We start from the raw sequence: 26,448 nt of genomic DNA on the forward strand, positions 1-26,448 counted from the left end.
ATCTCGCGGTCAGTGAGTTCGAGCTCCACGTCAGGCCCTGGGCTGATGGCTCAGAGCCTGGAGCCTGTTTCCGATTCTGTGTCTCCCTCTCTCTCTGCCCCTCCCCCGTTCATGCTCTGTCTCTCTCTGTCCCAAAAATAAATAAACGTTGAAAAAAAAATTAAAAAAAAAAAAAACGGGAAAATTGAACCAGATGTTCGATAAATAGGACAAGCTACTTCGCACTGTAAAAGTTGGAAGTCTAGTGATATGATGAAAGTATGAATCAGAGGGTTATATGTATGTAAGTTTAATGTGTATGTAAGTTATGTATGTAAGTTTAATGTCTATACCTTATTTTTAGGAGTCTTGCATTCAATTGAATAACATTTTAGATGCCATGCTTTATACTAAAAGGGGTGTTGGAAACTTTTTAACTTAGAATAGGTATAAAAGTGTTAGGTGATTATGCAAGAATAAAGGAGTTTTGCTGTGAGATTGGTTGGGGCTTTTCATGATCTAGCTTTCATATCAGAACATATTAGAAAACTTTATTTTTTACTGAAGCCGAAAAGGTGGAATACGTAATACAAGCATACACTATTAAAGTCATCAGTGATGCCCCTGGGTTTCTAACCATCCGAATATTCACCTAACCAAGAAAAGTGTGCCCTAATGCCCTTTTTATTTTGTCACTTTAGCAGCGTCACCCTTTAGACCAGAAAGCTGGCGGGCACTATGGGGAAGAAACAAAACAAGAAGAAAGTGGAGGAGGTGCTAGAAGAGGAGGAAGAGGAATATGTGGTGGAAAAAGTTCTTGACCGTCGAGTGGTAAAGGGCAAAGTGGAGTACCTCCTAAAGTGGAAGGGGTTCTCAGAGTAAGTTTCATTAACCTGGGTAAATCCATCCATGTAGTCACCAACTTTCTCAGGAGTCTAGTAATGTGCAAGGCCTAGAGTGCTCTAATATGTAGTGTGACCCAGGCCTGGCCTCCATGGCTTATAGTCTAAAAGTCCCTTATCTCCCCTCCCACCCACCAAGAAATTTCAGCATTACCAAGTTCTTGATCTTGGACAGAATCTGGTTCCTCATCATCATTAACTCCTCTCTTCCAAGGGCACCAGCTCTTGTCATCCTGTGCGTCTCCTTAGTATGAGTGTGCTAACTTTGAGTGGAAAGTGTGACTCACTGTGCCCTCTGATTTCAGTGAGGATAACACGTGGGAGCCAGAAGAGAACCTGGATTGCCCTGATCTCATTGCTGAATTTCTACAGTCACAGAAAACAGCACATGAGACAGATAAATCAGAGGGAGGCAAGCGCAAAGCTGACTCTGATTCTGAAGATAAGGGAGAGGAGAGCAAACCAAAGAAGAAGAAAGAAGAGGTAAGGAGAGAAAATTTTTACCAGTCTAGAATTCCTACTGCTGTCAAAGAAACTAAAAGCTCTTTAAATTTAAAGTTAAATACTTTTATTCTGCTGTTTCTTGGACCTCAGCAGCCATCTCTCATTCCTTCTGGAATCTTAGATATGCTAATGCTTTCAAAGTGTTTTGGGGGTTCACTTAATCTATACTTATTTTATCTGAGGTTCAGGAAGAAGGGCAACTAAATTCATTCCTGTAAAAAGATCGTTTTCAGTGTTGTAATCATTACAGCTGTAAGGTAGCTATTTTCATCTGTTCAATACCTTAAAGTAAGTTGTCTTCTGAAGGTGAAGAAACAGTTGTGAACATTTATTTTGCTTGAGATGTATGTCCCTTTTTACATATGGGGAAACCTTAAGACCTTGATGGAAGAATCACCCAAGGATGCAAAAAGGCCTGTGACTTGGAGCCAAGGTATTGGTGGAATATTGGCAAGAGTGTCATTATATTAATCAGAGAAACCGGAGTGACTCCAGTCTGGATAACAATTCCATATAATTAAAATTGTTCCATTCATCTGGTTTTCACAGTCAGAAAAGCCACGAGGCTTTGCCCGGGGTTTGGAGCCAGAGCGGATTATTGGAGCTACAGACTCCAGTGGAGAACTCATGTTCCTGATGAAATGGTGAGTCTGCCAGTGGCTCTGTGTGGTGGTTTTTTCTTCTCCCCATCTGTTCCATGCCAGAGGAAAAGAGCTGGACCTTCGAAATTCCAGTCGCCCAAGTGTGAAATCTTTAAGATGGCCTAGTCCTTCGATAGTGACCCTCGGCCTGACTGCCAACCTGGACTCATGAGTTATACAGGTAGGGGCCCTTAGGATTCTCAGTCTTTGCCCATTTTTCAGGAGGTGGGAGAAAATCCAGAATGGAGAAGGTGTGGGGAGGAATCACATTTCACTTCTGTAAATAAAGGAAAAAGATATGAAATGTGATTGAACCACCCTCCCCTTCTACCACCTCCTTAATAAAGATCGGGCTGGCCCCAGGATCAGATGTTTTCTGTTAACTTTTCAGGGTTAAGAATTTCTGTAGCTCTTCCTTTGTCCTTGATAGATCCTTTCTAATTTGTGCCAATTGTGTAATTCCAGGATCAGCCAGTAGGGGTCAGCAAGTCCCCTTTACTATACTGAGTATAGAACAAGGCTTTTTTTTTCCTTCCAGAAGTATAAATACCAATGGTAGTAATATTCCATGAAACGGCTTAATGCAAACAGTTGTCTTGAGAATGTTAAGAACTGTAATTAATCCCAAATTCTCTAAAATTCCCCTACTCTGTCCAAAAGAAAGGCTTTCTTCCCTATTTCTTGCTTGTTGAAAAATGCTTGTGCTATTTTCTTCCCCCACATGAGTCTCAATTATTGTCCTAAAAAAAATGTAGGAGTAAATAATTCCAAACTTCTGCCAGTCAAGGCAGCATTCTAAGGATTTTGTCCTTTTGTCAGTCTAGACCCTTCTTGGAAACTCGTATCTACTCTTCATTCCTCTTGTTTAGAAGGTGGCCAGAGAGGCCTAATTTTGACACTACTGGAAGCCCATGTCACAATTAGCTGAAACTCTGTTTTCTTATTATGCATTCCCTAGGTGTTCACTGAATCTATCATCTTTTAGCTGATATATTGCTAGCCCATAGGAGAAAAGTTCATTTTTAAGGTGCTGCATCTGGGGGGGAAAGGATCAATACCAGGAGTTACAGTCCAATTAGAATATACTTTCTGTCTGCATGTGACCATTCTGGGTTACATTAGTATCTCCATATTGTTTAAGATTACACTCCTTTAATTAAATTACTGCTGTTTGTAAAGGTTCTACCTGAATGTAACACTACAGGTTGAAATAGTAAGATTGTGATTATAAAACCAAGTTCATTTTAAGGTTATTTTCCTGGAAAGTTGAGATACTTGTCCATTTCCAAAATAGCAAATATTTCTTGGCCATAAAATGACTGAACTTTCCTCGGAAGGTGTTGAATTGTCAATAAGGGCAGCCTGCTTCAGGCTCCCATGTTGTTATATTCCTTTTCCCTCCCATTCTCTTCAGTCCATTGTTCAACAGCCTATTTTACCAGCTTAGTCAACCCTGGTTCCTTGGGGCTCTCTGGCTTTGGTACCTGTTGCTGAGTTGTGGAAGTTTTGGGTGGTGCCTCATCACAGATCCCATTATATATCTGCTATCTGCCTTAATGCTACTGCTCCCATCTAGGACATTCCCAATGGATTTACTCCTAAGTCCCTTGTAATATGTATATGAATTTCACATTTTGAGACCATCTTAAATTCAGAAAAATATAAAGAATTATGTAACAGTCCCTTATTTTCTACTTCCCAGTGTTGAAGCACCATTTCAAAGCACCTGGGAGTTGTGGAATATCTGTGTGAGCATGGCATTTGGTAATGTTAAACAGTGTAATTATGAGTCAGCGCATTGGCAAGAGCCAATGGTATTAAATCTTATTATCCAACATGGTATTACATTTTATTACAAAGCTGAGATATCTCCATGGGTTCATGGCAGCTGAGATATGACTTTGGGAAGATTGTAGTAGTTTTTTTCTTTTCTTTCTTTCTTTTTCTTTCTTTCTTTCTTTTTCTCTTTTTCTCTTTCTCTTTTTTAAGTTTTTTTAACATTTATTTATTTTTGAGAGAGAGACAGAGTGCAAGGGGGAGAGGGCAGAGAGAGAGGGAGACACAGAATCTGAAGCAGGCTCCAGGCCTGTCAGCACAGAGCCCGATGTGGGGTCTGAGCCCATGAACTGAGATCATGACCTGAGCCGAAGTTGGATGCTTAACCAACCGAGCCACCCAGGTGCCCCTAGTTTTTCTCTGCTTTTCAAGAATCTGAGAGTCATGATTTTTTTGTGGCCTTGCCGAGGTTGAGATGTGATAGACTGAGTTAAGTGACTTAGCTTTTAACAAAGATACCCAGAGAGGATTTTCAGTAGAAGATCTCTGAGGATGTCACTCCACTAAATGCTGCTTGGGCCATGTTATCACCCTTCCCCAGGCTACTCTTCTTGAAGTAATACCTTTAAAGCCCTATCCCTTGTGCGATCCAAGTCAAGAGACCACCAGCACCTGGTCTCAAAGTCTGTCTGCTTTGTTCTGCAGGAAAAATTCTGATGAGGCTGACCTAGTCCCTGCCAAGGAAGCCAATGTCAAGTGCCCACAGGTGGTCATATCCTTCTATGAGGAAAGGCTGACGTGGCATTCTTACCCCTCGGAGGATGATGACAAAAAAGATGACAAGAATTAACTCTCCTGAGTACCAGCCCCTGTCACATCTGACTGTGGGTTTCAAGTGGGGAGGGAAGGAATTCTACTTGTCTTGGCACCATAGAGGTGGCTTGAGAAGATGTCCTTTGAAGAGCCAGTATCGTTTCTGTGCCCTACAGCAGCCCAAGTGCTTTAAAGCCTTTCCATGCTGTGTAGTTTGCACACCCATCCCAGTGGAGGGGAAGGAGAAGTGTTGCAAGGCAGCCCATTCTGTACTTTGCTGAGAAAGGCAAAGGGCCTTCCATGAAGGACAGAACTTGCAGAATGGGTGTGTGGGAAAGCAAAAGATACTGTAGATCTTCAAAGCGCATCTCCACAACCCACAGCCTTCTTCCCAATAGTGTTAACTCTGCATTTTTACAGCGTAGCATGTGTGTAGTTTTTGGCTATTACTGGTGTATTATTTGGGGGTGGGAGGGTTGGGGGTGGGAAGGAACGGAGATGGGTAGGATCATTTTTGTTAAAATTTGGGGCCTGATTGGGGAAATGGTGAAACAATGGAAAGAACAAACTTGTGGTGATTCGGTTCTGTGTCCAGAATATTTTATCTTTTCAAAAAGGTCATTGGCAACCTAATTGAGGACTGTGAGAGACTTCAAAAGCTGTGAATGCCTGAAACTTATAAGCCAAGGTGTTCCCTGCCTGAGCTTAATGCTGTTCCCAGCAGAGGACTAAGCCAGTTAATAAGTTACCAAAGCTGCCATTTTGGGGAAGGAAACTGGTTGAAAAGGGAAGGTCTTTGTGGAGCGTATGCAGAGGCAGATGGTTCTGTTTTAGAGGTGCTAATTCTTGAAATTGATAAGAAGACCCTTTATTTTCCAATTATGAAGTTTTAAACATCAGCTTGTCCATCCAAGCCACTGGCTGAGGTATTTGGGGAAGGGAAGAGGGTGGCATAGAAGGTGAGAGAGTAGAAAAAGACAAGGGCCCACGCTCTTAGGGTGGAAAACTCTTGGAGCCTGTTATTTGAACTTTGAACTCTGAAATCATTGGTGGCAGGGTTCAGTCACTGACAGCACAAGTTCACTGAATCACTTACAGAGTTGAGTGATTTCAAAAGCCCTGGTCTCAGGAGAAGATTAAACTTTCATACTGGGGCAGTGGTTCACTTTAAAACACAAAACAAAAAGTTTTTTTAATCCTAAGAATTAACTAATACCCAAAATGCTGTCTTGAATCAAGAGATACATCAGTTCTTGACATCGTCTAGACCTGTATCTAGAACTCCATTGTAAAATCTTTTTAGGCATGTGTTAGGTTTCTGTGAAAACTTTGTTTAAATGTAAACTTCATATCACATTGTCAGTTTTTGTCTTAATAAAACTATAGATTTATAATCGTTGATTTCTGTCTTGATTAAGTACTACCAAAAACCCTCCTTGCCTTTCATAACCTTGTAAGTTCAGCCTATAAGGAAACAACTTCCACAGTTGGTTTTATTTCTTGAACACTGTAAACTTAAAAATCTCATGCCTGCCTGGTCTGAATCTTTGAGTGGTCTTATCATTTATATAGTAAATATTTATTGAACATTTACAATTGCTACAGATACTGTGTAAAGAATGTCACATCATTCTGTCTTCATATTGCTCAAACGGTTTATTTAGCTCTCTAACCTGCTAGCACTTCCAAACTAGGATAAGTTTGGAAACGTGGGTTTTTGAGTTAGGTTTAGTTCTTGGCTCATGTATTTTGTAGATTTATGTGACCTTAGCTCAACTCCAAAGTTTACAGGAATTGGCCTCGTGTTTGATCACTGAATTAAAACGTTATCCATTTTTTTTTTTTTTTTTAGTTTATTTATTTTGAGAGAGAACAAGCAGGGGAGGGGCAGAGAGAGTGAGAGAATCCCAAGCAGGCTCCCCACTGTCAGCACAGAGGTAGACGCAGGGCTCAATCCCATGAACTGTGAAATCATGACCTGAGCCAAAATCAAGAGTCTGACGCTTAACTGACTGAACCACCCAGGCACCCGTTATCTGCTTTCTTAACAGGTTTTCTGCCTATGATTCTAGAGCCAAAATGGGACTACACCCTTGTTATTTATTAAAAGGGAAAACGTGATCTCCACTGAGCTCATCTCAGCTCTACTCACTAGTACAAAGCATTTGTTCCAAATAAACCGATGTGTAAATATTTTTTTTCAAAAAAACCTCCTTGGGGTGCCAGGCTGGCTCAGTTGGTAGAACATACAACTCTTGATCTCAGGGTTGTGAGTTCAAGTCCCGTGCTGGGTGTAGAGATTACTTAAAATCTTTTAAAACAAAAAAGCCTCCTAGGAGTTTGGGGAGACAAGGTAGAATGGAGCTGGGGAGGAGGCCTTTCTGTGCAGAGGCCTAGGTACGTCCTTGTGGTTGGCGGCAGCAGAGCCATCGGTTGCTAGTGGAGACAGGGTGAGGTGGACAGAGACGTTCCAGTTCTGTTGTGTATCATTAGATGCACTGAAATTAGCCCCCAGCCTTGGTGTGTGTCCGGAGGACACTGCTGTTTAGCCCTGGTCTTAACCTTTGGAACCCACCTGTCATCTGTGGCATTCCTGAACTCCCGCAACACCATACCATTCTTGCCCTGGGAAGACGCCGAAATTGATAATGCTTGCGACGTTCACTGAAGTGAGGCTAGATGGTCAGTTTTGTCTCTTTGAAAGCCAACTGTCACGTCTACGTTAAGGGTCAAGGATAAGTTTTTCTCAAGTACTTGTGGAAGCCACAAATGCATGCAGAGATGTCGAAAAGACCAGACCTAGGCGCAAGCAGTCTCACATCGGTTTCAGAAGGTATTGGGGAGCATTGCCTCAGGCAGTGCGAAAGCGATGTGGACGGCTTCAACGGAGCTGCGCCATCGTAGACTCCTCACCGGGGGTTGAAGAGGAGAGAGGTGATTACCCCAGTCATCACGAGAGGAGGCTAGTTTACTCATTTGGTGACAGCATCATCTGGGGTGTCCTCCACTGGCAGAGCCAGCCAAGTACTTTGCTCCTCCACAGTCTTGAGCTTCAAGTTAGTGCAGTAAATGGACAGTGTCACCACCACAGAGGCATTCTACCAACTGATGGTGCTCAGAAATAATCGTTTCTGCTTTTCAATGTCATTTGGAAGTTTTGACTACGGATTTTAAAGCTTTTTTTTTTTTTAAAGTATTTATTTTGAGAGCAAGCATGAGTGGGGGAAGGGCAAAGAAAAAGGGAGAGAGGGAATCCCAAGCAGGCTCCACGCTGTCAGCACAGGGCTCGAACTCACGAACCATTAGATCGTGACCTGAGCTGAAATCAAGAGTTGGTGCTTAACTGGCTGAGCCACCCAGGCACCCCTTGACTACCAATTTTAGATAATTTTTAGTTGTTTTTAAGTACTTATTTTCAGATACAGTGTTCTATTCCAGAACTCATTCCAACTCAGCTCAATTTGATTTTAACATGGCCATTTGGTGTTTGGCCATTGTATGCTTAGCACATCTTTATGGCCTATGGCACTGGGAATGTGCGCTACAAAGTTACCTTTTCTGTCACAGAGAAAGGGAAAATGAGGAAATTGCTGCTCCAAAATAATTTGGTAGGACTGAAATTCTGAAGTCCAGGTTTTCTAACAATGGTTCTAGATCCAAAACTATGTAGGGACCCAGGTTGAATGTGAGATTAAATTAGCCTGATTGGTTTATCTAGTATTAATCTCCCGTGCAAGTTGGATCTTTTCATGAAGATGTCTTCTTTTAAAAAGTATTTACAGCTGACAGGACTGAATGAAGTCAAGCTCGGTGTTTCCCCTCCTCTAGAACTTGACTGAAATACAAATTCCACTACCAAGCCAGCAAAGGAAGGAGTCTTGGCTTCATCTTGCCTTTTGGCAGTAGGAAGCAATCAAGTAGAAGCATCCGGGTGTTCTGGTGTGTGGTTAAGGAAGCTTGATGATAGCAGAGCTTAAGATTCCCCTGAGAGTCCTCGGTCCATGATCTGCGCATCACCTTGGCTTGACTGTCCAGCAGAGATTTTCTTACGAAGTTATTGCTGTTTTAACCAATGTGTTCACCATTGCTGATCTCTCTTCTATGGATGACTTTTAATTGACCTTGGCCTTGGGAGCTTCCTGCTGCCGTACACTGCCGGATATTGAAAGCCAACGAAATCTGAAATAAAACCATCCTGCACCGGAATTAAAAGTGTTAGCTGGCTCTGCTCTGTGGAAGCAGGTAGAGCAAGTATTGTTTCTGAAGGCTTCTTTCTTTCTTTCTTTCTTTTTCTTTCTTTTCTTTTTTCTTTTGCTTAGGCCAGTGAGGCAGCAGGACTCTGAGGCAAGGCTGAAACATTAAGTTTACAATAGATGCTGATGGTTCAGTTCTATAATTTTTGTTTATATTAGTTTGTGTTAACATATTCAATAGTACGTCTGGATCTGCACTGTTGGTTTGCTTGATGGTTTGTGATAGTACCAAAGCCACTGTTTACCCCACAAGGCATTTAAAATTGCAGTTGACTTTGACCAATCCTGCCATTTCCTGTTTGCAGAGCCTCAGGTCAGACTGGACAACTTTAGGGCCCAGCTGTGGGACACTGGCCCATTGTTTAAATTACTGCTGGCGCCCCTAGTTGAGGATTGGAAGGTTTAAGACAACTGAATTAGCCTAATTAAGTCTGTGTTTAAAACAAAAGGCGGAGCACCAACTCCTCGGCCTTTTCTCTGCCTCTCTCCAACTAGGTTTTCTTTCCTTGGTTGAAAGAGCGTCTGGAATTAAGTAATAAATACTATGCGGCCCATCTCCATTCTGCAGTTAGACTGGAAAAGAAACCAGCTTTAAGAGTTTCTGCAATGTTTGTGTGCTCAAAAAAGGAAGACAGGGTTTCTATCCAACTGATTTTGAGAACACACCTCTTCAGTGGGGGCCCAGACACTCACTCCTCCAGACAATTTTGTGCACTAAATCCTGTATCTCAGCTGAGTCAGGCTGACCTGAACCTTCAAAGTCCTGGCCACAGCAAGGACCGAAACTTAAATCGGGTGCTAAGTTCCATGTGCATCCCAAGTCCCCACATGCTCCGTCTGCATTACGAAGTTCAGAACTAGAGGCGAGGAGGATCGCTGGCCTCTGAGAAAAAAGTGAAAGGTGAAAGAAAGGTTCTTGTTACCTTGACAAACCGAAGGTCTGCATCCTTTTCTTGTCCCAGATGGACGATAGGAAAACAAGGTTAACCACTCATGACAATGAAGCACGTCGGTTTTGCTAGAGAATTTCTACACTTGGTTGGGAACAGGACCTCCAGAGAGGCAGCCAGCAATCTGGTGCCTGTGCTTGCAGGTGGGTAGTGCTGATAAGGAAGTGAACTTCTTGCTGGCCATGCCATGAAACTGGTTAGTTGGAGCTGAAGCCGGAGCTCTAGGTCATTGCCTGCTGGGTGAGGTAGGAGATGTGAATGAAGGTGGTGGGGATGTTATTTTCCTGTAAGGCACTTGTTTTTCCAGCTATTTGCCAAAGAAACCTAGGAAGCGGCAAGGCCTGGTGTAGTTGGGGCTTGTAAAAGGGCCGAGGGCTGCCCGAGGAAGTCAGGGCTCCAGGGGAAGTACTTCCCGTCCACTGGCTGTTTGACTAGTTGCTCTTCAGCTTTACCTAGTCAGGGCAGGGATTCCGCCATGGAGGCCAAGTCTTGGTGACACTGAACCTTCTCTAGATCACTGTATTTCCCCTCAGTTCTAGATCTCTCCTATTTTTATTGACCCTGAAATAGGGACCCCAGCTCCACTGGTGAGACCTGTGCAGGGCAGAGGCTGGAAATGGGTCTATTTCCCAGTGCTTACGTGAATTAGGATGTGGGGGAAAAAATCTCTTTGAATGGAACCTAGGCTGAAGCCAAGGTAAAGCCAGGCTTCTGCCCCCACCCAAGCAGGTCACCCGGAAGTTTGGCCCTCGGTTAACTCTGAGGCCTGTTCATCTCCCTGCCAAGTCTAAGACCCCTTCTCACTTCTTGTTGGAGGTGCAGCAGCTCTTTGACAGGCCTTACTTGAGTCCTCAGATCTTCCTGCCAGAAGAAGCCTTGAAGCCGGAGCACCCACTCCACCTGCCAGCAGCAAAAAGAGGTCAACCCCGCAGCAAGTGCTGACCAACTTGGCCCAAAGCCAAGCTAATCAGCGGGATCCTAGACATAACTGTGCATCTCTCCGTAAGGGGACAGCGGGGAGGAGAGACAAAAATATACTTTCTCAGGCCAGGGGCAACACTAACAGGGTGAGAGGAATTTTTCTCTCGAAAAATACTTAAACATGTTAGGTTAAAAAAGTTGCAAAACAAGGTAAAAGTTACAGCCTAATCGTGTCCTTAAACAGACAAAAATGCATATACACATTTCTAGAAGGGATACAAAAACAGGCCTCTCCGGAGCTTTACTTCTCACGATTTACTCTTCTATACGTAATTTGTATTTTTTACCAGCACGAATTAAAGTTGTTAATGTTTAGTCCTTCTCTTTTTAAGAATGTTGGTTGTGTATGGCTTACAGACCTTAGTTAACTCCTGACTAGGAAAGAGCTCTTGTTTGAGATGACCAACGCTTTCCAACTAGAGATGGCGGTTTTAAAAAGCCATTGTAAACTGAAACAAATTGATGTTATTCCCAGAATTCTATCCCGCCCCTTGGGATACTCCAGTAGCATCATGGAAGGTCTGCCGCTCTAAGCCGGATAGTACACTGGAGTTCAAGATCACAGGTTCCACTATGGGGATCACAGCTTCTGGTCCTAAGCCTCGTCCAGTAATTTCACAGGCTGCCAGGTGAGCGTCTGCTAAGCACCTACCCCAAGATGTGGTGGCGGTTCCAGCAAGCACCAAGTACCTGGGGGCATTCAGCTCTTTCGGAAGCTTGGTATTAAAGGAGGTGTTTTGAGAGAGACCAGAGTCTGTTCACCTCAGCCGGGGAGGCTTTCTGATGCCTCAACCCCTGGAGTCTAGCCTCCTGCTTCCCCGGTTCTGTGGCCCTGCTGACACACGCCAGCGCCAGCGCTTGGCATGTGCTGGTCTCTTCGACCTCCCAGGTTTTCATTGTCATTGGCGTGACCGCCCTCCGATGCGCTGCGCCTCTCTGGCAGCTGGGGCCACCAGAGAAGCAACAGCGTGGTCAAGATTTAAAAATGCGGCGTTTCACAGGCGAACACACCGCTGGACCAGGTGAGAGCACCTCCGCCTAGCCCAGTCCCAGCAGAAAGCGGCCAAAAGGACTCGGAATCCTTCCCCAGAGGATTCAGCTTGGCAAACCCTGCGGAGAGGTGCCAACACCTGCTTGGAAGGTTTAATATCCACTTAAAGAGTTTTTTTAATACCCACTTAAGACTTTTTGTCTTTCTAAATTCCTCATCGTCAACCTCCCCTGTTCTCCGCCCACCTTCCCCTGTAAGCTCTGCCTTAGCCACACAATGGCCAGTCCTCCCCTCATGGGGTCAGGGTTTTTTATTCAAAGTAGGGAAAAATTGCACTTGAGAATGAATCATCCATTTTATTTTATTTTATTTTGTCATGTGCTCACAGCATCTCTCTCTCTCTCTCTCTTTCTCTCTCTCTCTCTCCCCTCTCCCTGGCAGGTCAGAGATAAATTAAAAATAAAATCTACAAGGAAAATAATTTATAAAAGCACTTCCCAGGCTCGTGCCTTCTATCCCTACTGCTCATTTAGAATGCACCCCTCACCCCTGCCAAGCGGGGAGGGGAGGAGAATCAGGACTTCTCCCCCAACAACTCACTCCTGCTCGCCTGGGGCTGACTGTACTCCAGAGCCAGGCAGGGGTGGGGGCAGCAGTGGCAAACAGTTAAAAATAAAGACTCTGTGGTCCTGGAACCATCTGGCCACCTTGGCGCTCCCCTCTCTGCCTCCCCCAGGCAGTCCTCCTGCCTGGGGCCTTTGCTAAGATGGGGGTGTGGAGAAGCAGCCCGTGGCCGAGAGCCTAGGGGGAGGTGCTCTCAGCCCCCATTACATGCACTTCTCATTCTAGAAAGAAACCCAAAAAAAAAAAAAGCAGACGGAGACCTCGGGACAGAGGAGAAAAATCCCAAGTGTTCACACAGTTACACGGAGTCTTTATGGCAAAGAGAACATTTAGCAGCTTTGAATATTGGGGTTATCTCCTTTTTACTCAACACAAGCATTCTAGACCCTATAAGTGATACAGGGCTCAAGCCCTAAAAAAATCAAAGCGCAAGAAATTCTAAGAGGACTAGTTTTTGTTGCTGGGTTTTGTGGTTTGTCTTCCAGTGACATGCCCAGTGGTTGGCAGGGGAGACCTGAGGGAAGGGTCACCCCCCAGTGTTGTGCTGAATGCTGCCTGGCTTCTCCACATCATCCCCCCTCCTCGAGGCGGCACCCCAGCTGCACAAGAGCTCCAGGCGGCGGGGAGGGGCAAGAGAACAGCATTGGCATGCAGGCTCTGATGGAAACTGGGGGCGCCTCAGCTCAGGGGGGACCGGGCACCGGGTGAGACGGAGTGGCGGGGCAGTGAGTGACATGCTTGGTGCTGGGGCTGCTGCGACACTGGGGCCTCGTGACCCTTTCCCATTCGCCCTGCTCTTGGACCCAAACCCTCCAAGCCAGTGTTGGGTCCCAGCGGCTCCCCTACGACTGAGAACATTCCAGGAGACCTCCCAAGGCTCCCCTTCAGGGCTGCCACAGGGCAGGAGCAGCAGGAGCCTACAGAGCCCCTCCCAGATCCCACCTCGTGTTCCACCCTCCCGTGGGGTGAAGTAGGGTTTACTGGTGCCTGTGGCCTAGTCCCACCTAAATCCCGCTGCCTGGAATCCTGGCCAGAGCCGACCTTTAACCTGCCCTTTGATTTTCTTCCCGCTTTGATTTTTTTGGGGTTGTTTTTTTTTTTGTTTTTGTTTTTACCCCTTTCCATCCCTCCTTCCTTCCAGGAATGAGACTTTCTACACCTTTCCTCTCACGGTCCTCCCTCTTCCCCTCGGTCGGCCTGCAGCAAGGCCAGCACCACCCCCTCCCTCAAAGGAAACAGCAGGGGAGGACCCTGTCCACCCAAAACGGTCTGGCCACCTCCGCCCCACCCCACCCCCACCGGGGGGGAGCGGAGCCAGACAGCGCCTGCGCCCTCCTCTTCCTGTCCACTGACCCGCAGTTTCTCCCGTCTGAGAAGATCTGTTGGATAAGAAGGCGTGTAAGTCCCCGCTGTAGGTCCAGGTCCAGGCCCAGGCCCAGCCCTTCAGTTTCCGTCCCGGTGAGCGTCAACCCCCCTCTCCTCCCGGGCTCACTTTCTTCGGTCCTTTGGCTTCCTCTCCTGTCGCCGGGCCTGCTGGTCAGCCAGGGTGCGGGGAATGAGGAGGACACTGCCGTCCCCGGCATACTGGAGTGCGTACTGACTGGGCGAGTAGGGCCGCCCGTTCTCATCCCGCAGCCGCCCAAACACCTCCTGGTACAGGCTCTGGACCTTCTGCTTCATCTGCCGCAGGGACCGGAGGAACTCGACCTTCTCCCGCAGCAGGCGAGCCTTATCGCGCTGCAGGTCCTCCACATCCCGCTCCAGGTTCAGGATGGTGTCCAGCTTGCGCTTGCGGCAGTTCTGGGCGGCCATCTTGTTCTTGCCCCGGCGCCGGATGTCGCGGATGAGGCTCAGCTGGGCCTCGCTCAGCTGGTACTTGGACAGCAGCTCGTTGAACTCCTCCACGGGCAGGTTAATGATTTTGTCGTTGGTGAAGGGGATCTTCATGGCTCTGGCTCGGTGCTCATCACGGCTCATCTGCTTGTCGAGGAAGTCGGCCTGTTTCTCCTTGCTGCCTTTCTTGAGGGCGCCGGGCGGCGGCAGGTCGGCAGAGTCGAGGGCGCTGGGCGCCATGTTGTACGTGTGGTTGTGGCCCACATGCTCCAAGTAGGGCAGGCAGGAGAGCTGAGACGGATCCTGGTAGCTCATGCGGCAGAACTTGGAATACTCAGGCTGGTAACCCACGGCGCCCTCGGCCTCTTCCAGATCCAGGGTCTCAGAGTCAGAGCTGTAGCCAACAGCACCTTCCTCAGAAAAGGAGGAAGAAGCGGAGGAAGAGGACGAGGAAGAGGACGAGGATGAAGAGGAGGAGGAGGAGGAGGAGGAAGAGGAGGAGGAAGAGGAGCTGCCTTCTGAGCTGCTCAGGGAGGAAGGGCTATGGCTGGAGTCCAAGGAGAGGCCTGAGTCAGAGTCAAACTCCTCCTCGAGCTGGGAGGCCTGCACGGGGTTAAAGCCCTCTTCGATGGCCAGGTCCATCAGGCTGATCTCGTCCAGCATGGCTTCGTCTAACAGGCCCCCCAGCGGGTCAGGCAGCTCGGGGCCTGCTGTGTCGTTGGCTGTGCCGTTGAGCTGGGGTGGAAAGAAGAGCCCCGCCAGGTTGGTGGAGCCAAAGGTGGAGTTGAGGCTGGTGGAATTGCTGGGGACCAGCGGGAGCAGCGTGGAGCTGCTGGCCACAGGCAGGCTCTCCACCTCGGGACTGAAGAGTGAGAAGTCCTGGCTGCAGCCCCCCAGGGACGCCTGATGCAGGCTGACATTCTGATTGATGGGAGTGTTGGGGGCAAGGCTGTAGTTGGTGCTCAGGGGGTCTCCAGGAGGGGCACTGTACAGGATCTCGTTTGTTGAAGTGTTCACTTCCATGGCCTGGGAGGGGAGAAGAGCACCACCGTTCACTCTGAGCAGACTCCCTCCCCCAGTGTGGCTGGGGGCACAGCGGGCACCTGACGCAGGCACGGTTGCATGGGTACAAGGGCGACACACTGGAATCCAGAGCCCAGGGGTCAGCTCCTGGCCCTGCTTGGTCCACTGGCGGAGATGGTTCCTCCCTGGAGACCCCACCCCAAGGCAGGACTGCCCGGCTCCCGCTTGTGTTTGGCCAGACTCCCCCCTACCTCGGAGAGAGAGGAAGAGAACACCTAACACTGCCCACCTCCTCGGTGCAAAATCCACACATTCAAAAGAACACCAGTCTTGGAGTGAGAAAACCTAGCTGCGCTGCTTGCTGTGTGACCATGGGCACATCGCTTAACCTCTCTGAGTTCCAATTTCCTCACCTTTAAAACAACAAAGGGCTAACTAGACGACTGTAAGGATCAGGAAAGATGACAACGGCTATAAAGCACTGTGTGAATGTCTAGTTTTATCAATGCTAAGCCCCGGAAGCACTCAGTCGAGTGACTGCCTATCTAAAGGAAAGGAAGAAGGCATACCAAGGAGACGGTCCTGCTTTAGAAGGCTCAGCCCTGGGGTTTTAACCCAAACCCCAATCCTGATTTTACCCCGTACCCCAAGGAGACACCTGGACAATGACCTCTCAGTGTCCCCACTTCCCTGAGATCAGAGAAAAGCATTACTTTCTCTTCTAGAGGTGGAAAAGCAACTGAGCGCTAAAACACTCCCCACACTGTCCGATAGGATCGTGGCCCATTTTAATAATCCTACCTGCATTTCCATAATAGACATGAGATCTTGCCACTGCTGCTCCAAATCAAATGGCGAGTCTGTCCCCGTCAGGAGAGGAGACAAGAGGTTGTTCTGAAGGCCTGGGGGCTCGCTCTCACTAGGCACTGCTTCTGTTATGCTGGAAATGTCTGCTGGAAACTAGGGCAAAACACAGAGGCTTTAACGAGGCGAAGGAAAGACCACCTTCTGCGTTCCTCCCAGAGACTACCACCTGAGGTTCTGTTTCTTCCTTCCTCTGAGTTCACCCCCAGCAGCCAGAACAAGGCCAGCACCAGGACCTGGCCCCTCAGGCAGCCGCAGAGGGGGACACGGTGTGCAGGCCACCCTGCTGGCTCAGTGGGCTCTCCCTGGAGTCCTGCTCACCTCAGCATTCTCCCCAAAGGGGCAGGTGGCCTCCAGCAGCCTAAGGCACTCTTCCAGGGACAGGGCCGTCTGGTCCTCCCCACCAGGCACCTGTGGCAACAGCAACTGTAAGTCTGACTGACCTGGGCCTTGGCTGCCTGCGGGCCAAGGCCTCTTCCCCAGCCTTTCCAAGGGGGAAGCTGAAGGAGGACGTGTATGGTTACAGGCCTGCACTCTCCCTCTGTTCCCGGGCTAACGGCTGGCCCTGAGTCCCAAACTCCAGGAAAGAACGGAGGGAGAGTGGAAGCGTCCTCGCGCAAACAGGAAGCTGCTAGGTGCTTTGCCTCCTCTGCTGTTTGTTACCAAGGCCTGGCCCCTCTGCTTCTGTTGCTCATCCACTCCCCCTTCCTCAGTCCAAGCGACTTGGAGACCCAACCCGCAAGATAACATTCAGGTTCATCCCACAGACAGAACCTGCCTCCTGTGAGGACGGGTTTCTAGAAGTGGGCGGAGGCGAAGGTACCTGTGCAGGGAAGCTCTCCCCCGTTTCTCCATCCACTAGCAGGTTTCGTGCCAGAGCTTCTGCACCCTCGCCTGACCAGGTGTCGTCCTGCTCCGCTCCATCTTGCAGGTCCTTGTCCACATCCTGCTCCTTCTGGCGATGACTATAGTCAAAAATCTCACGCCCAGCCCCCAGGTCAATATCCTGTCGCCAAAGGATGTCAATCAGATCTATGTCCTGAAAGACAGATCACCATGACTTTAGTTCTTGGATCCAAGGGGCCTTCCTAGCATCAACCTGGTAAGTCCTGGGAGCGGGGGGGGGGGGGGGGGGGGGGGGGGGCAGCTCTCCCAGCTCCTGTCCCCTCTGTACCAACAAGGCTTCATTCATCCATTTCCAGATACCGGTCTCAAGAAAAAGAAAAAGAAAAAGAAAGAAAGAAGGAAAGCCCACAAACAAGAGCTAGTAAAAATTACCAGCGTGACCATCCCCACACAAGTCTGTGGGCTTAGGACCAGAGACACAGGCAGGCGACACAAGAAAAGAAGGGGGAAGCAGGAGACACTTCTCATTTTGGGAATGGGAATCCCTTAAAACTTGGGTTTGTAGGATGCTGGCCAGGCCAAGCAAGGGCGAACTGTCATGCAGAATTGCTTCCCGGTGGCCAGGCTTGCATCAGCCTATGGTGCCATTTCATTTGCATAAAGGGGTGGGGTGGGCCAGAGAGGAAAATCCCTGCATTTGCAACCACCTGATGCAACCAATGACAGCGACAGGCTGTCTCCGGCCCTTCCTACGGCCATCCTCCCTTCCCTGGCTGAGGAAGGAGTAAGGCAGAACACCCACAACTCTTAAAGCCCAGGCTCACCTCAAGATCCATCCCTGCCAGAATCCCCACTCTCAGCTGCTCCTAGCAAGCCGCCTCAGTCCCAAGAGAGCCTCAGGCAGTCAGCTGATCCTCACTGGGCACCCCACCCTGCCAAGGCCGGCCCCTGGTGTCCCCTCACATGAGCGCGCTCACTCCCTCGCCACACCCCGGGACTCACTGACGCTCCGTCAGCCAGCCCACTCAAGGACGTGGACCCCATCACCGCTCAGCCACAACTGCCACCCCAGGCACCAAAATGCCTCCTTCCCACTCTACCCTGGTAGCTCCTGATCAGTTCCTGCACCAACTGCCACCCCCACTGCCACCAGCACAGAACACCAATAAGTAAGAGCCATTTGGGCTTCCTACACATGCCATCCCCTGTGGCCGAGGAAACCCTGAACTCTTGCCTTCCATTCAGAGAGTAAAAAAGCACTTTCCAGAAAGCAACATCCTCAGAGTAGACCCACCTCCCCAGCCCTGACCAGGTATCCCTTTCCCACCGAAACCCTCCCAGATCCTAAGACCTCCCAGGTGTACCTCTCCCTTTAGTCTCCCCCACATACACCAACCTGAACAGAAGCCCTGGACCCAGGAGCAGAGGGGGGCTGGGCCACCCGGTGACCAGCCAGCAAAGAGTTAAGGGGCCGGCTCCCTTTGGCATGGCCCCCACCACTGTGAGAGCTGCGGTCCAGGCGGGTCATGGTCTGCGAGATGAGCCCCGGGGCAGCTGGTGCCGGGAAGCCGGACAGGGGGCTGCAAGGAGCTCTTGGCTTGCAGGGAGCACACCAGGCTGGAAGGGTGGCCCCTTGCTAGCTCCAAGGGGCCCGAGGAGGGTGCCCCGCCCGTGCTGCTGCCTGGGCGGCCCAGCCCAGCCCCCTTCCTCCATCCTTGAGCAGCCCCCTCCCACCTCACAACCCCAGTTCCACTCAGGCGCCCGGCAGCCCCCACCCTGAGCTCACCGCAGAGGCTGCAGTGAGACGGGACTCCCACCCCATGCTCCGCGCTCAAGCTGCAGAGGAGAGCAAGCTCCCTCCGGGGCCTATCCTCCCGCTCCTCCCTCTCTCCCCCTCCCCACGCCCCCCAAACTTGTTACCTAGGCTGCAGCAAGGAGCCAACCCCCTCCCCCTCCCACCCCGCAGGTCACTGCTGAGGCTGCGGAGAGCCAATCCCCTCCCCCAGGTCAGCAGCTGGGCTGCGGAAAGAGCCAATCCCCTCCCACTGTCGTTACCTAGGCTGCGACGAGAGCCAATCTCCTCCCCCAAGTCTCCGCTGGAGATGCGGAAGGAGCCAATCCCCTCCCACCGCCTGTTACCTAGCTGCAGCCGGGAGCCAATCTCTGCACCAGGGCAGCTGGAGAAGCTGCCGCAAGGAACCAGCCCATCCCTGGGCCGCCTCCGTCTCCTCAAGGAGACGCACCCAGGGGCGGGCAGCCCCACCCAGCCCAGTCAGCCAGCCGGGGTGGCGCAGTGAGAGAGCACTGGGGGGAAGGGGTGCCACTCTCCCTCTTGTCGCATCCTGCTCACCCAGCCCACTCACGACTGGGCAGAAACCACTCCCACAGCTTTTGGGGGCATCTAGTTCTTCCCTGGAAGCGGAAGGAGTTTTCCGGTTTCTCAGAAGGGCTGTGGCCGGTCATCCTGAAGCCCAAGGATCACAAGCTGGGCTGGGCAGGAACCCAGTGCACCGGGCCCCGCTGTGAGCCAGGGGCTCGGTCACGCACCGACAGGCCAGAAGGGAGGAAGAAGGAAAGCCATCCGCACACAGGGCCGGCCAGGCCTAGCTCCGAGCAAGAGAAGAGGGACACAAGCCCGAAGGCCAGCACTGAAGGAGACGAGTGCTCTGCAACATCCTGGCCACAACTGTGTCCCACGATCCCGCTTTACCCCAGCTTTTTTCAAGAGCATTCTCTTCTGCCTGACCCCTGGCCCACATCTCTAAAGCAAGGAAGGAGAAAGCCGCCAACAGAATCAGGATCACAGTTCTGACTTCCATCCTCACTGCTGCAGCCCTTGAGCCTAAGGTCAGGTCAGGGACAGTATGTTCTCCTTGGTCACACACTGCTCCTCGCCGGGGAAGAGCTGTACACAAGCCACCCCCTGCGCTGGGCAGAGCGCCAACCTCGAGGGGAATCCTATCCCTGACAAGGGCCTGGGCTATGGCTGTCCATCGAACCGGCCTGGCAGCGGGGGAGCGCTGCCACCCCGGGGATAATACCAGCTCCAGCAGCGCCTGTCACATGCTCTGGACCCGGGTATTTTTATCCCGGAGTTGCTGAGGAAATGTTGTTCTGGACACGTAATAACCCTCCCTTCCCCCACACCCAGTCTAGGCCCCTAAGGCTGACCCACCCCCAACCCCCCAATGGGAGGAGAGAAGGCCTGGAATCAGGGAACACACAACCTTCATGAAGGCCAAAAAATGGAAGAAAGCAGGGTCAAAGTCCCACCCCATTCTGCCCCAACCCTTCCAATTATATCCAAACATCCCACCCTATCCCATCCCAGGAGAGCTCCCAGCTGGAACAGGAATGGAGCTACACTTGCAGAGCGCCCAGGAGCAAGCCCAGTCACACCACCCTGGGGGAGCAACATCAGGGCGGGCGGACGGAAGAGGAGGCTGGGAGGCATACTTCGTCAGACCACCGTACCAAGACTGAAGCCCATTTGAACGAAAAGGACAGAGAAAGCAGAAAAAAAGCCGAAGTTCCCAGTGGCTCTGTAAAATATAGATGAGGCACTACAAGGTAAGGAATGCTTACAGCTCCCATGCTCAGATAATTCTAGTCTCTCTCAAAGCAGACCCAGCACGAGCCAGCTGAGCATAGAGGAACCCCGGCACTACCGGACATTTGGGACCAGATCGATCCGGCGTTTGGGGCCTGTGCTATGCTTTTTAGTAAGTGTAGCAGCATCCCTGGCTTCTCCCTACTAGATGCCAACAGCAGCTCTTCCAGTTGGGGCAACCAAACCGTCTCTGGGCACTGCCAGATACCCCTAGACGGGCAAAATCGCCCCCAGCTGAAGACCACTGGCCCAGAGGAAGCCACACGCTTTGACAGTCACTAGCATTCAAAGAAATGAGCTCAGGAACAGGCCTGAATTCAGGACAGGAGGCAAAGCCTGGTCTGACTGGTGGGCAGAAAACAGCCAAGATCTGCAGCACCTGTAAAACTTTCTACATACCCAACCCCCCTCCCCGAGACTCACAGCTCTGGAAAACCCAGGCCAGCGCAATCCAGCCTTCTCTTTCCCTAATGGTCAGGAGAGTGCAGCGGACCTTTTCTGAAGCTCCTGAAGGCCGAGCGGCAGGCCAGGGCCAAACACAGAGCTCAAAGTAGTCTTATCATCATGTTGGTGAGGTAGGAGCAGCAGGAGCCATTCATATCGTTAAAGGCAAGGGCCTCACTTTCTGCCCAGAATAGTATGTCAGCCACATGTCAGGAGCTCAAAGGAAGTGGACTTAGGCAGCAGAATGCAGCTTCTAGCTCCCAGCCCTATCCTCCCTACTCCCTGCAACAGGCCTTCAGCAAGGAATGGGAGCCTTGGCCCTCTCCTGGCCAAGAGTAACTATCTAAAGCTACCCCTTGGCTCAGGCCCAGGAGAGCCGACTTATCAAGGACCTTACAACAACAGGCCTGACCACAAAGGAGGAGAACTTCAGGATATGCATGTGTGTTTTGACGTGGGGGAGGTACAAGGCAAGAGTCCACAAACTATTTGTGTCTTAGCAACAGATCTACACCGCATCAAAGCCCATCACAACATGACTCCCTCCCCCACCCCGGGGCCTCCAGCAGTCATGTTGAAATCCAAGCAGTAAACACGCTGGCATGTTCTAGGAACCTCCCACTGCTCTGACGGTACATTTAGAGGTGGGTCAATGGTTCAACACAAGGAAATGCTCCCAGCCCCCAACCCCGGTCAGACAATTCAGCTCATTCCTGTCACCGAACAATGCCTGAGAGCCCCCCACCTCCACCCTGCCCAACCACTGATCTTTACAGGGCAAGTACCATGACCAAGCTCCTTCGGTACCACCCCACCCCTGCGACCCCAGATCCCTCTCGCCCACCCCGACATGTGGCCACTAACCTCTTTGGTTAGGTCTCCACTGACTGGAGGGGCTACAGCTCCCAAATCCTCCAAATCTTCACTGAATCCCTGCTCCGTTTCGCTTTCTCGCACCCCGTTGTCCGGGCCTGTCACATCTTGGAGGCCACTGGAACTCTCGAGGGTAAGGCCTGAGCTGGGCTGGCTGCCAGAGACAGACCCCTCCGGATCCCGGTGGACCAGCCAGGCGTTTACCTCAGTGGTGGGCACCTGGAACCTGTCCAGGGCCCTCACCTGACTCAGGAGCCGCCGGGCAGTGAAGTAATTGTCCAGGTCTATGCTCTTGGGGTGGACACCATAGCCATCCAAGGTGTTCCTCAGGTTGTGGAACTGGGTCTGAGTATAGGCAGAACTGGGCCCCAGGATGATCTCCCGGAGCGGGGGGAGCTGTGAGGTCAGGTAAGTATCCACGTCCACCCGCACCCCAATCAAACTCAGCAGAATGGTGAACTGGAGAAGTCCTTCCGTTAAGTATTTCTTCAGAGAAAGCATTGCTGAAGGACCAGAATGTTTATGCTTTTTGGTTTTTAAATCTTCCAAAAGACAAATCAAGGCCACTGCTCTGCTGCTCCAGCCAGCAAGGTACCCTCCTCAGGGCCAAACCCTGTATCCCACCCTGGCAGAACACAGGGGCTGAGCTCCTGGATGGCCTCAGAGGAAAGCACGCCCTGTGAAGCCAAGGCCACACTCCAGACCACATTCACTTTTCCCTTCTCGATACCTCACCTCTGCACATACAACTGTTGCTAACCCAGTCCAGGCCCTCAGGGCCCACGTGACTTACTGTCTCCACAGTCCACATACAGTCATTTCCTCACTCACGTCAGTTGTCCTCTCTGTGGATTCCACTGCAGGCTGTTCTCAGGAACAGCTGATGGATTTTTTTTTTTTTTTTTTTCTTTCTCCCTAAGGTTTATTTTCTTTGGCTGGAGCTACAGGCCTTTTGTCTTGGGTCAGAGTGTCCCGCCTCCTCCACACTTACCAGGGGGGTTTCCAGAGAAACCTGAAATGGGAATCACAAGAGCAACAGGATAAGATTCTAGAATTTTCACACCATGATCAAGGCAGAAGGCAGGAAACACATTCAAACGCCACTTTTATATTTTATTGAAAAAATATCCCAGAGAAACAAAAACCAAAAATCTGTTATAAGCAGGAAAACTACGAAAGGAAAATACTGCTCACAAAGGATCCCGGTCTCTGGATATTAAATGTGTAATACCCTAAAAGGTAGCTTGTGTGGGATAAACGGACAATGCCCGGGGCATCCAAAATATTTTACATGTGGTCTGATTTACCAACCCTCCCCCACTTCATCCACACACTACCCAGCTTCTATTTTTAGCCCCAGAAGCCCATTTCCTATCTTCAAGAAAAGTTGATTTCCCATCTCAGGAGAAAACTACCCACAACCCCTGTCCCTTCCAGTTCTAAAGGGAGAGAGAGGCTATTAGTGAGAGAAGAGCGCAAAAGGACATGAGGACAACGTCCAGGACACCACTTGGCAAAAGAATAATGCCTTTTGTCTTCCCAGCTTTAAAACATTAATTCCTTTTCCTATCTCTCATATAAAAGGGGGGCTGAGAATACTGAGGGGTGAGGGGGTGAGGCAGGATTATTCGACCCATAATTTGCATAGGCAGGTTTTATTTTCATTCATATGACCTTCTGAGCCAAAATAGAAGGATAAGGCCAAGTTCTCAAGCCAGATAGCCAAGTGGGGAGGGAGTAAATCTGCCTTTCAGTTTCTAGTCTCAACTTTTCAGCTTCCATTAACCTCATAAACCAAGGTAACTCTCTTCACTGTCGTGACCCACCTACCAACTTCATCTTAAGGGGGACGAGGGACGGACGGACAGACGGACGGACACACACACCCCTTATTTGGTTAAAGTAAACAAAACTGCGACCCAGAATTCTTGCTTACACTACCCTCCCATTCTCACGCAATTTATGACTAAAACCCCCCCAAGAGACAGTTCACTTCGAGAAACTGGACAAGGCCCTTAAAGACGGAGTAAGGCCAGAGGCCTCTGGTCTGAGCCCGCTCCCACCCCGCCCCGGATACCCGAGTCCGGCTGGGACCAAGTCGCCATGCCCGCTGTCGGCGCCTGGGCTTCTAGCCTTCTGGGGCAACAGCGAACAAGTGCTACTCGGCCGGCCTTGACCCACCCTCACAGCCAAACCCCACCCCGCCCTCCGTCCGGATGGCCCCACCCCGTCCAGGCCCGGGCCTCACACCACGCCTTCTCGCGCCCTCAGCCCTCCCCAGCCCAACCCACCCCCGAGCAGGCTCTCTCCACGGCCTCGCGGCCCCTCCCAGCCAGGCCCAGGGCCCGGGCCCGACGCGAACCTCGCTCACCCGCCGTTCCCGCCTCCTGCCCCTGGGCTCCACCCCGCCGCCCTTCACCCCACAAGCCTCGGCCCCGCGGCGCTACGCCCCTCGCGTCGGGAAAAGGAGTGTGCCTGATACCCGCTGCAGAGCTCGGCGTCCGCCGCTGCCGCCACAGCAGGCCCTCAGCCCGAGTCCCGGCCTTGCAGCCGCCACCACCGGCCGGCCTAGAGCTCCCCAGCCTCCGCTTCCCTCCCCGCCCCCTCCTCCCACCTCACTCGGAAGCCCGCCCTCCGCGTCTTTCCTAGGAACACGTTTCTCCAATCAGCGAGCCGAGACAGCGGCCTTCGCCGGATGTCATTTTGATTGACAGCCGAAAGAGCCCAATGGCTGAGCGGTCTCCTCCTCCTCCCTTTCCCCATTTCCCAAGACTGACATGGCCCATGGCCCAGTGGACGCGTAGGCCCGCCCCGCGGCGTGGGCTCACCAATAACTGGGGCGAAGGCCCTAGAGCCCGGCATTCTGGCCTCTCCGCCGTGCGTCGGCCGCCCGAGGTATTACAGGCTGGGCGCCGAGTAAAGTGTGCAAGCTGTTGGCTCCTAGTGCGTTCTTCAGCCGGGGGATGAGGGCCTGGGGCCGGGAGTGAGAGGCGGTATCGCTGCCGGAGCGCCGAATTCCCCCCCAGAAGGTTCCCACGGTGACTTGCAAAAGTCCAGTGAGACCTGAGGGGGCCGAGGCGGGACACAGAGCATGTGTTTCCCGCGGCGGCGACGCTCGAGCCACCATATTGAATGCTGGCAGCGGAAACCGCTATCGCTGCTTCCGCTCTGTGCGAACCGGGCACTGCGACCCGCGCCAGTCAGGGATGGTTGCGTCGCAGGTCCCAGGCAAGGGTCGCATCACGGGAATGGCCCTGCGGGCGGGTTTCCACGACGTTGGTGGGACGTTGGCGGTGGGAAGGATGTGGCATAATTAGCTATTTTCGTCGTGATAGAAATACCCTGTAGAGCTCTTCTTCCCCGTCTTGTCTCCCGAGTCCATCCAACCACGGAGCTTAGTCTTGCCTTTCAGGAACTTTCCTCGCGTCCAGGTGCTGGCCTATCTCGCTTAGCCAACAACCTTGTGGTTTTCAAACATTGCTTTCTCCCCCAGCATCGCTTCGGGGAGCTTGTCAAACCTACAAACTCTGAAGCCTCACTCCAAAGATCCTGATTCACTTAGCCCTGGGGGGGGGGGGGGGGGGGCTGATCACCTGCCCGCTTAGTAGCGACTTGGGTCATTTTAATGCAGTTAGTCCTAAAACCACCTTTAGGCAATAACTGAGTTGAAGTTCATAGTATTTTGTTCTCAGCTGTGGGACAAAGAGGCATCAACTCAAATGCCTGAGCCCAGGACACTCCTTGTAATCTAGTGGGCAAAGCGTTGGTTCTTGTACAACTAAGGAGAAGGCCAACCACTGACTCTTCAGATAAAAACATGGAATCCTCAGATGTTTCTAGAGTTAGGAGGCTTGCTTTGGGGCGGTTCGCAGATTCTAAAGCACTTCTAACATTTCATTCAGAAATGTACACCAGCGTCCGTTCATCCAGTCCTTAAAAAACTGCTGAGGTACTTCTGCATCTCGAAGATTCTGATTCAGAGACCACATCTTCTTATTCGTTTTACCATTTGTCTCCCAGCAAATGCTAGAATGTAGACTCCATGATGACTAGAATTCTGTGCATTAACTGTTGAGTCTCCAAAACCTGAGAGCAGTACCAGGGATGAAATAGACGATAAACTGAATAATTGAAGAACTGAAGCTGGCAGGCCTGTGATTAGAAGTTCCCGCTAAAAGGGGCAACTGTGTGGCTCAGTCTGTTAAGCATCTGACATCAGCTCAGGCCATGATCTCATGGCTCATGAGTTCAAGCCCCACATAGGGCTCTGTGCTGATGGCTTGGAGTCTGGAGCTTGCTTCCGGTTCCGTTCTCCCTCTCCTGCTCACCCTCTGTCTCTCTGTCTCTCTCTCTCTCTCTCTCTCTCTCTCTCTCAAAAATAAATGATCATTTAAAAAAAATGTTCCTGCTAAAAGCAAAAATTAATACCGTGGAAGACGTGGTTTTGAAGGATATGGCACGTTGCCAAGGAAATGGGGGACTGTTAAGCCCCTGAATTCATAAGACCATGAAGGTAAATACTGCTGTGGGATAAGAAAAGA

At 50.7% G+C, this 26,448-nt stretch overlaps 2 protein-coding genes across 9 annotated transcripts in view; one reads left to right on the forward strand and one right to left on the reverse strand.

Moving 5' to 3' along the window:
- CBX1 (chromobox 1) overlaps positions 1 to 6,016 on the forward strand; it is a 30,060-nt gene extending 24,044 nt beyond the window's left edge. For both annotated transcript variants that reach the window (XM_019817755.2, XM_003996751.5), the window contains exons 2-5: positions 681 to 857; positions 1,187 to 1,364; positions 1,935 to 2,029; positions 4,508 to 6,016. In XM_019817755.2, the coding sequence (XP_019673314.1) occupies positions 718 to 857; positions 1,187 to 1,364; positions 1,935 to 2,029; positions 4,508 to 4,652 (558 nt within the window). In that variant the 5' untranslated portion in view covers positions 681 to 717 and the 3' untranslated portion in view covers positions 4,653 to 6,016. The remainder of the gene's footprint in view (positions 1 to 680; positions 858 to 1,186; positions 1,365 to 1,934; positions 2,030 to 4,507) is intronic.
- A 6,687-nt stretch (positions 6,017 to 12,703) lies between these two features.
- Positions 12,704 to 24,934, reverse strand: NFE2L1 (NFE2 like bZIP transcription factor 1). Of its 7 annotated transcripts, none has more exons than XM_006940257.5 (6): positions 24,736 to 24,934; positions 21,899 to 22,919; positions 16,958 to 17,173; positions 16,456 to 16,545; positions 16,072 to 16,230; positions 12,704 to 15,273 (listed from the first exon to the last, which is right to left on the reverse strand). In XM_006940257.5, the coding sequence occupies exons 2-6, from the start codon at positions 22,406 to 22,408 to the stop codon at positions 13,903 to 13,905; spliced, it is 2,346 nt and encodes a 781-aa protein (XP_006940319.3). In that variant the 5' UTR covers positions 22,409 to 22,919; positions 24,736 to 24,934; the 3' UTR covers positions 12,704 to 13,902. The 7 variants fall into 7 exon arrangements, with proteins under 7 accessions (XP_006940319.3, XP_019673315.3, XP_003996801.3 ...); XM_019817756.3 differs by lacking the exon at positions 24,736 to 24,934 and adding an exon at positions 24,390 to 24,535 and having other exon boundaries at positions 16,958 to 17,140; XM_003996752.6 differs by lacking the exon at positions 24,736 to 24,934 and adding an exon at positions 24,390 to 24,535.
- Positions 24,935 to 26,448: the final 1,514 nt, after the last annotated feature.

The sequence above is a fragment of the Felis catus genome, chromosome E1, assembly GCF_018350175.1.
Source record: "Felis catus isolate Fca126 chromosome E1, F.catus_Fca126_mat1.0, whole genome shotgun sequence".
Taxonomy (NCBI): Eukaryota; Metazoa; Chordata; class Mammalia; order Carnivora; family Felidae; genus Felis; species Felis catus.

Bases quoted from the DNA above. Each gene is read 5' to 3' on its own strand.
- NFE2L1 (XM_006940257.5), bottom strand. From the start codon at position 22,408: ATGCTTTCTCTGAAGAAATACTTAACGGAAGGACTTCTCCAGTTCACC. The intron at 16,231-16,455 runs GTGAGCAGGACT...GTTTTGCCCTAG, and splicing joins CCTTTGGGGAGAATGCTGAG to TTTCCAGCAGACATTTCCAG. The intron at 15,274-16,071 runs GTAGGATTATTA...CTCCCCTCCCAG, and splicing joins TGTCTATTATGGAAATGCAG to GCCATGGAAGTGAACACTTC.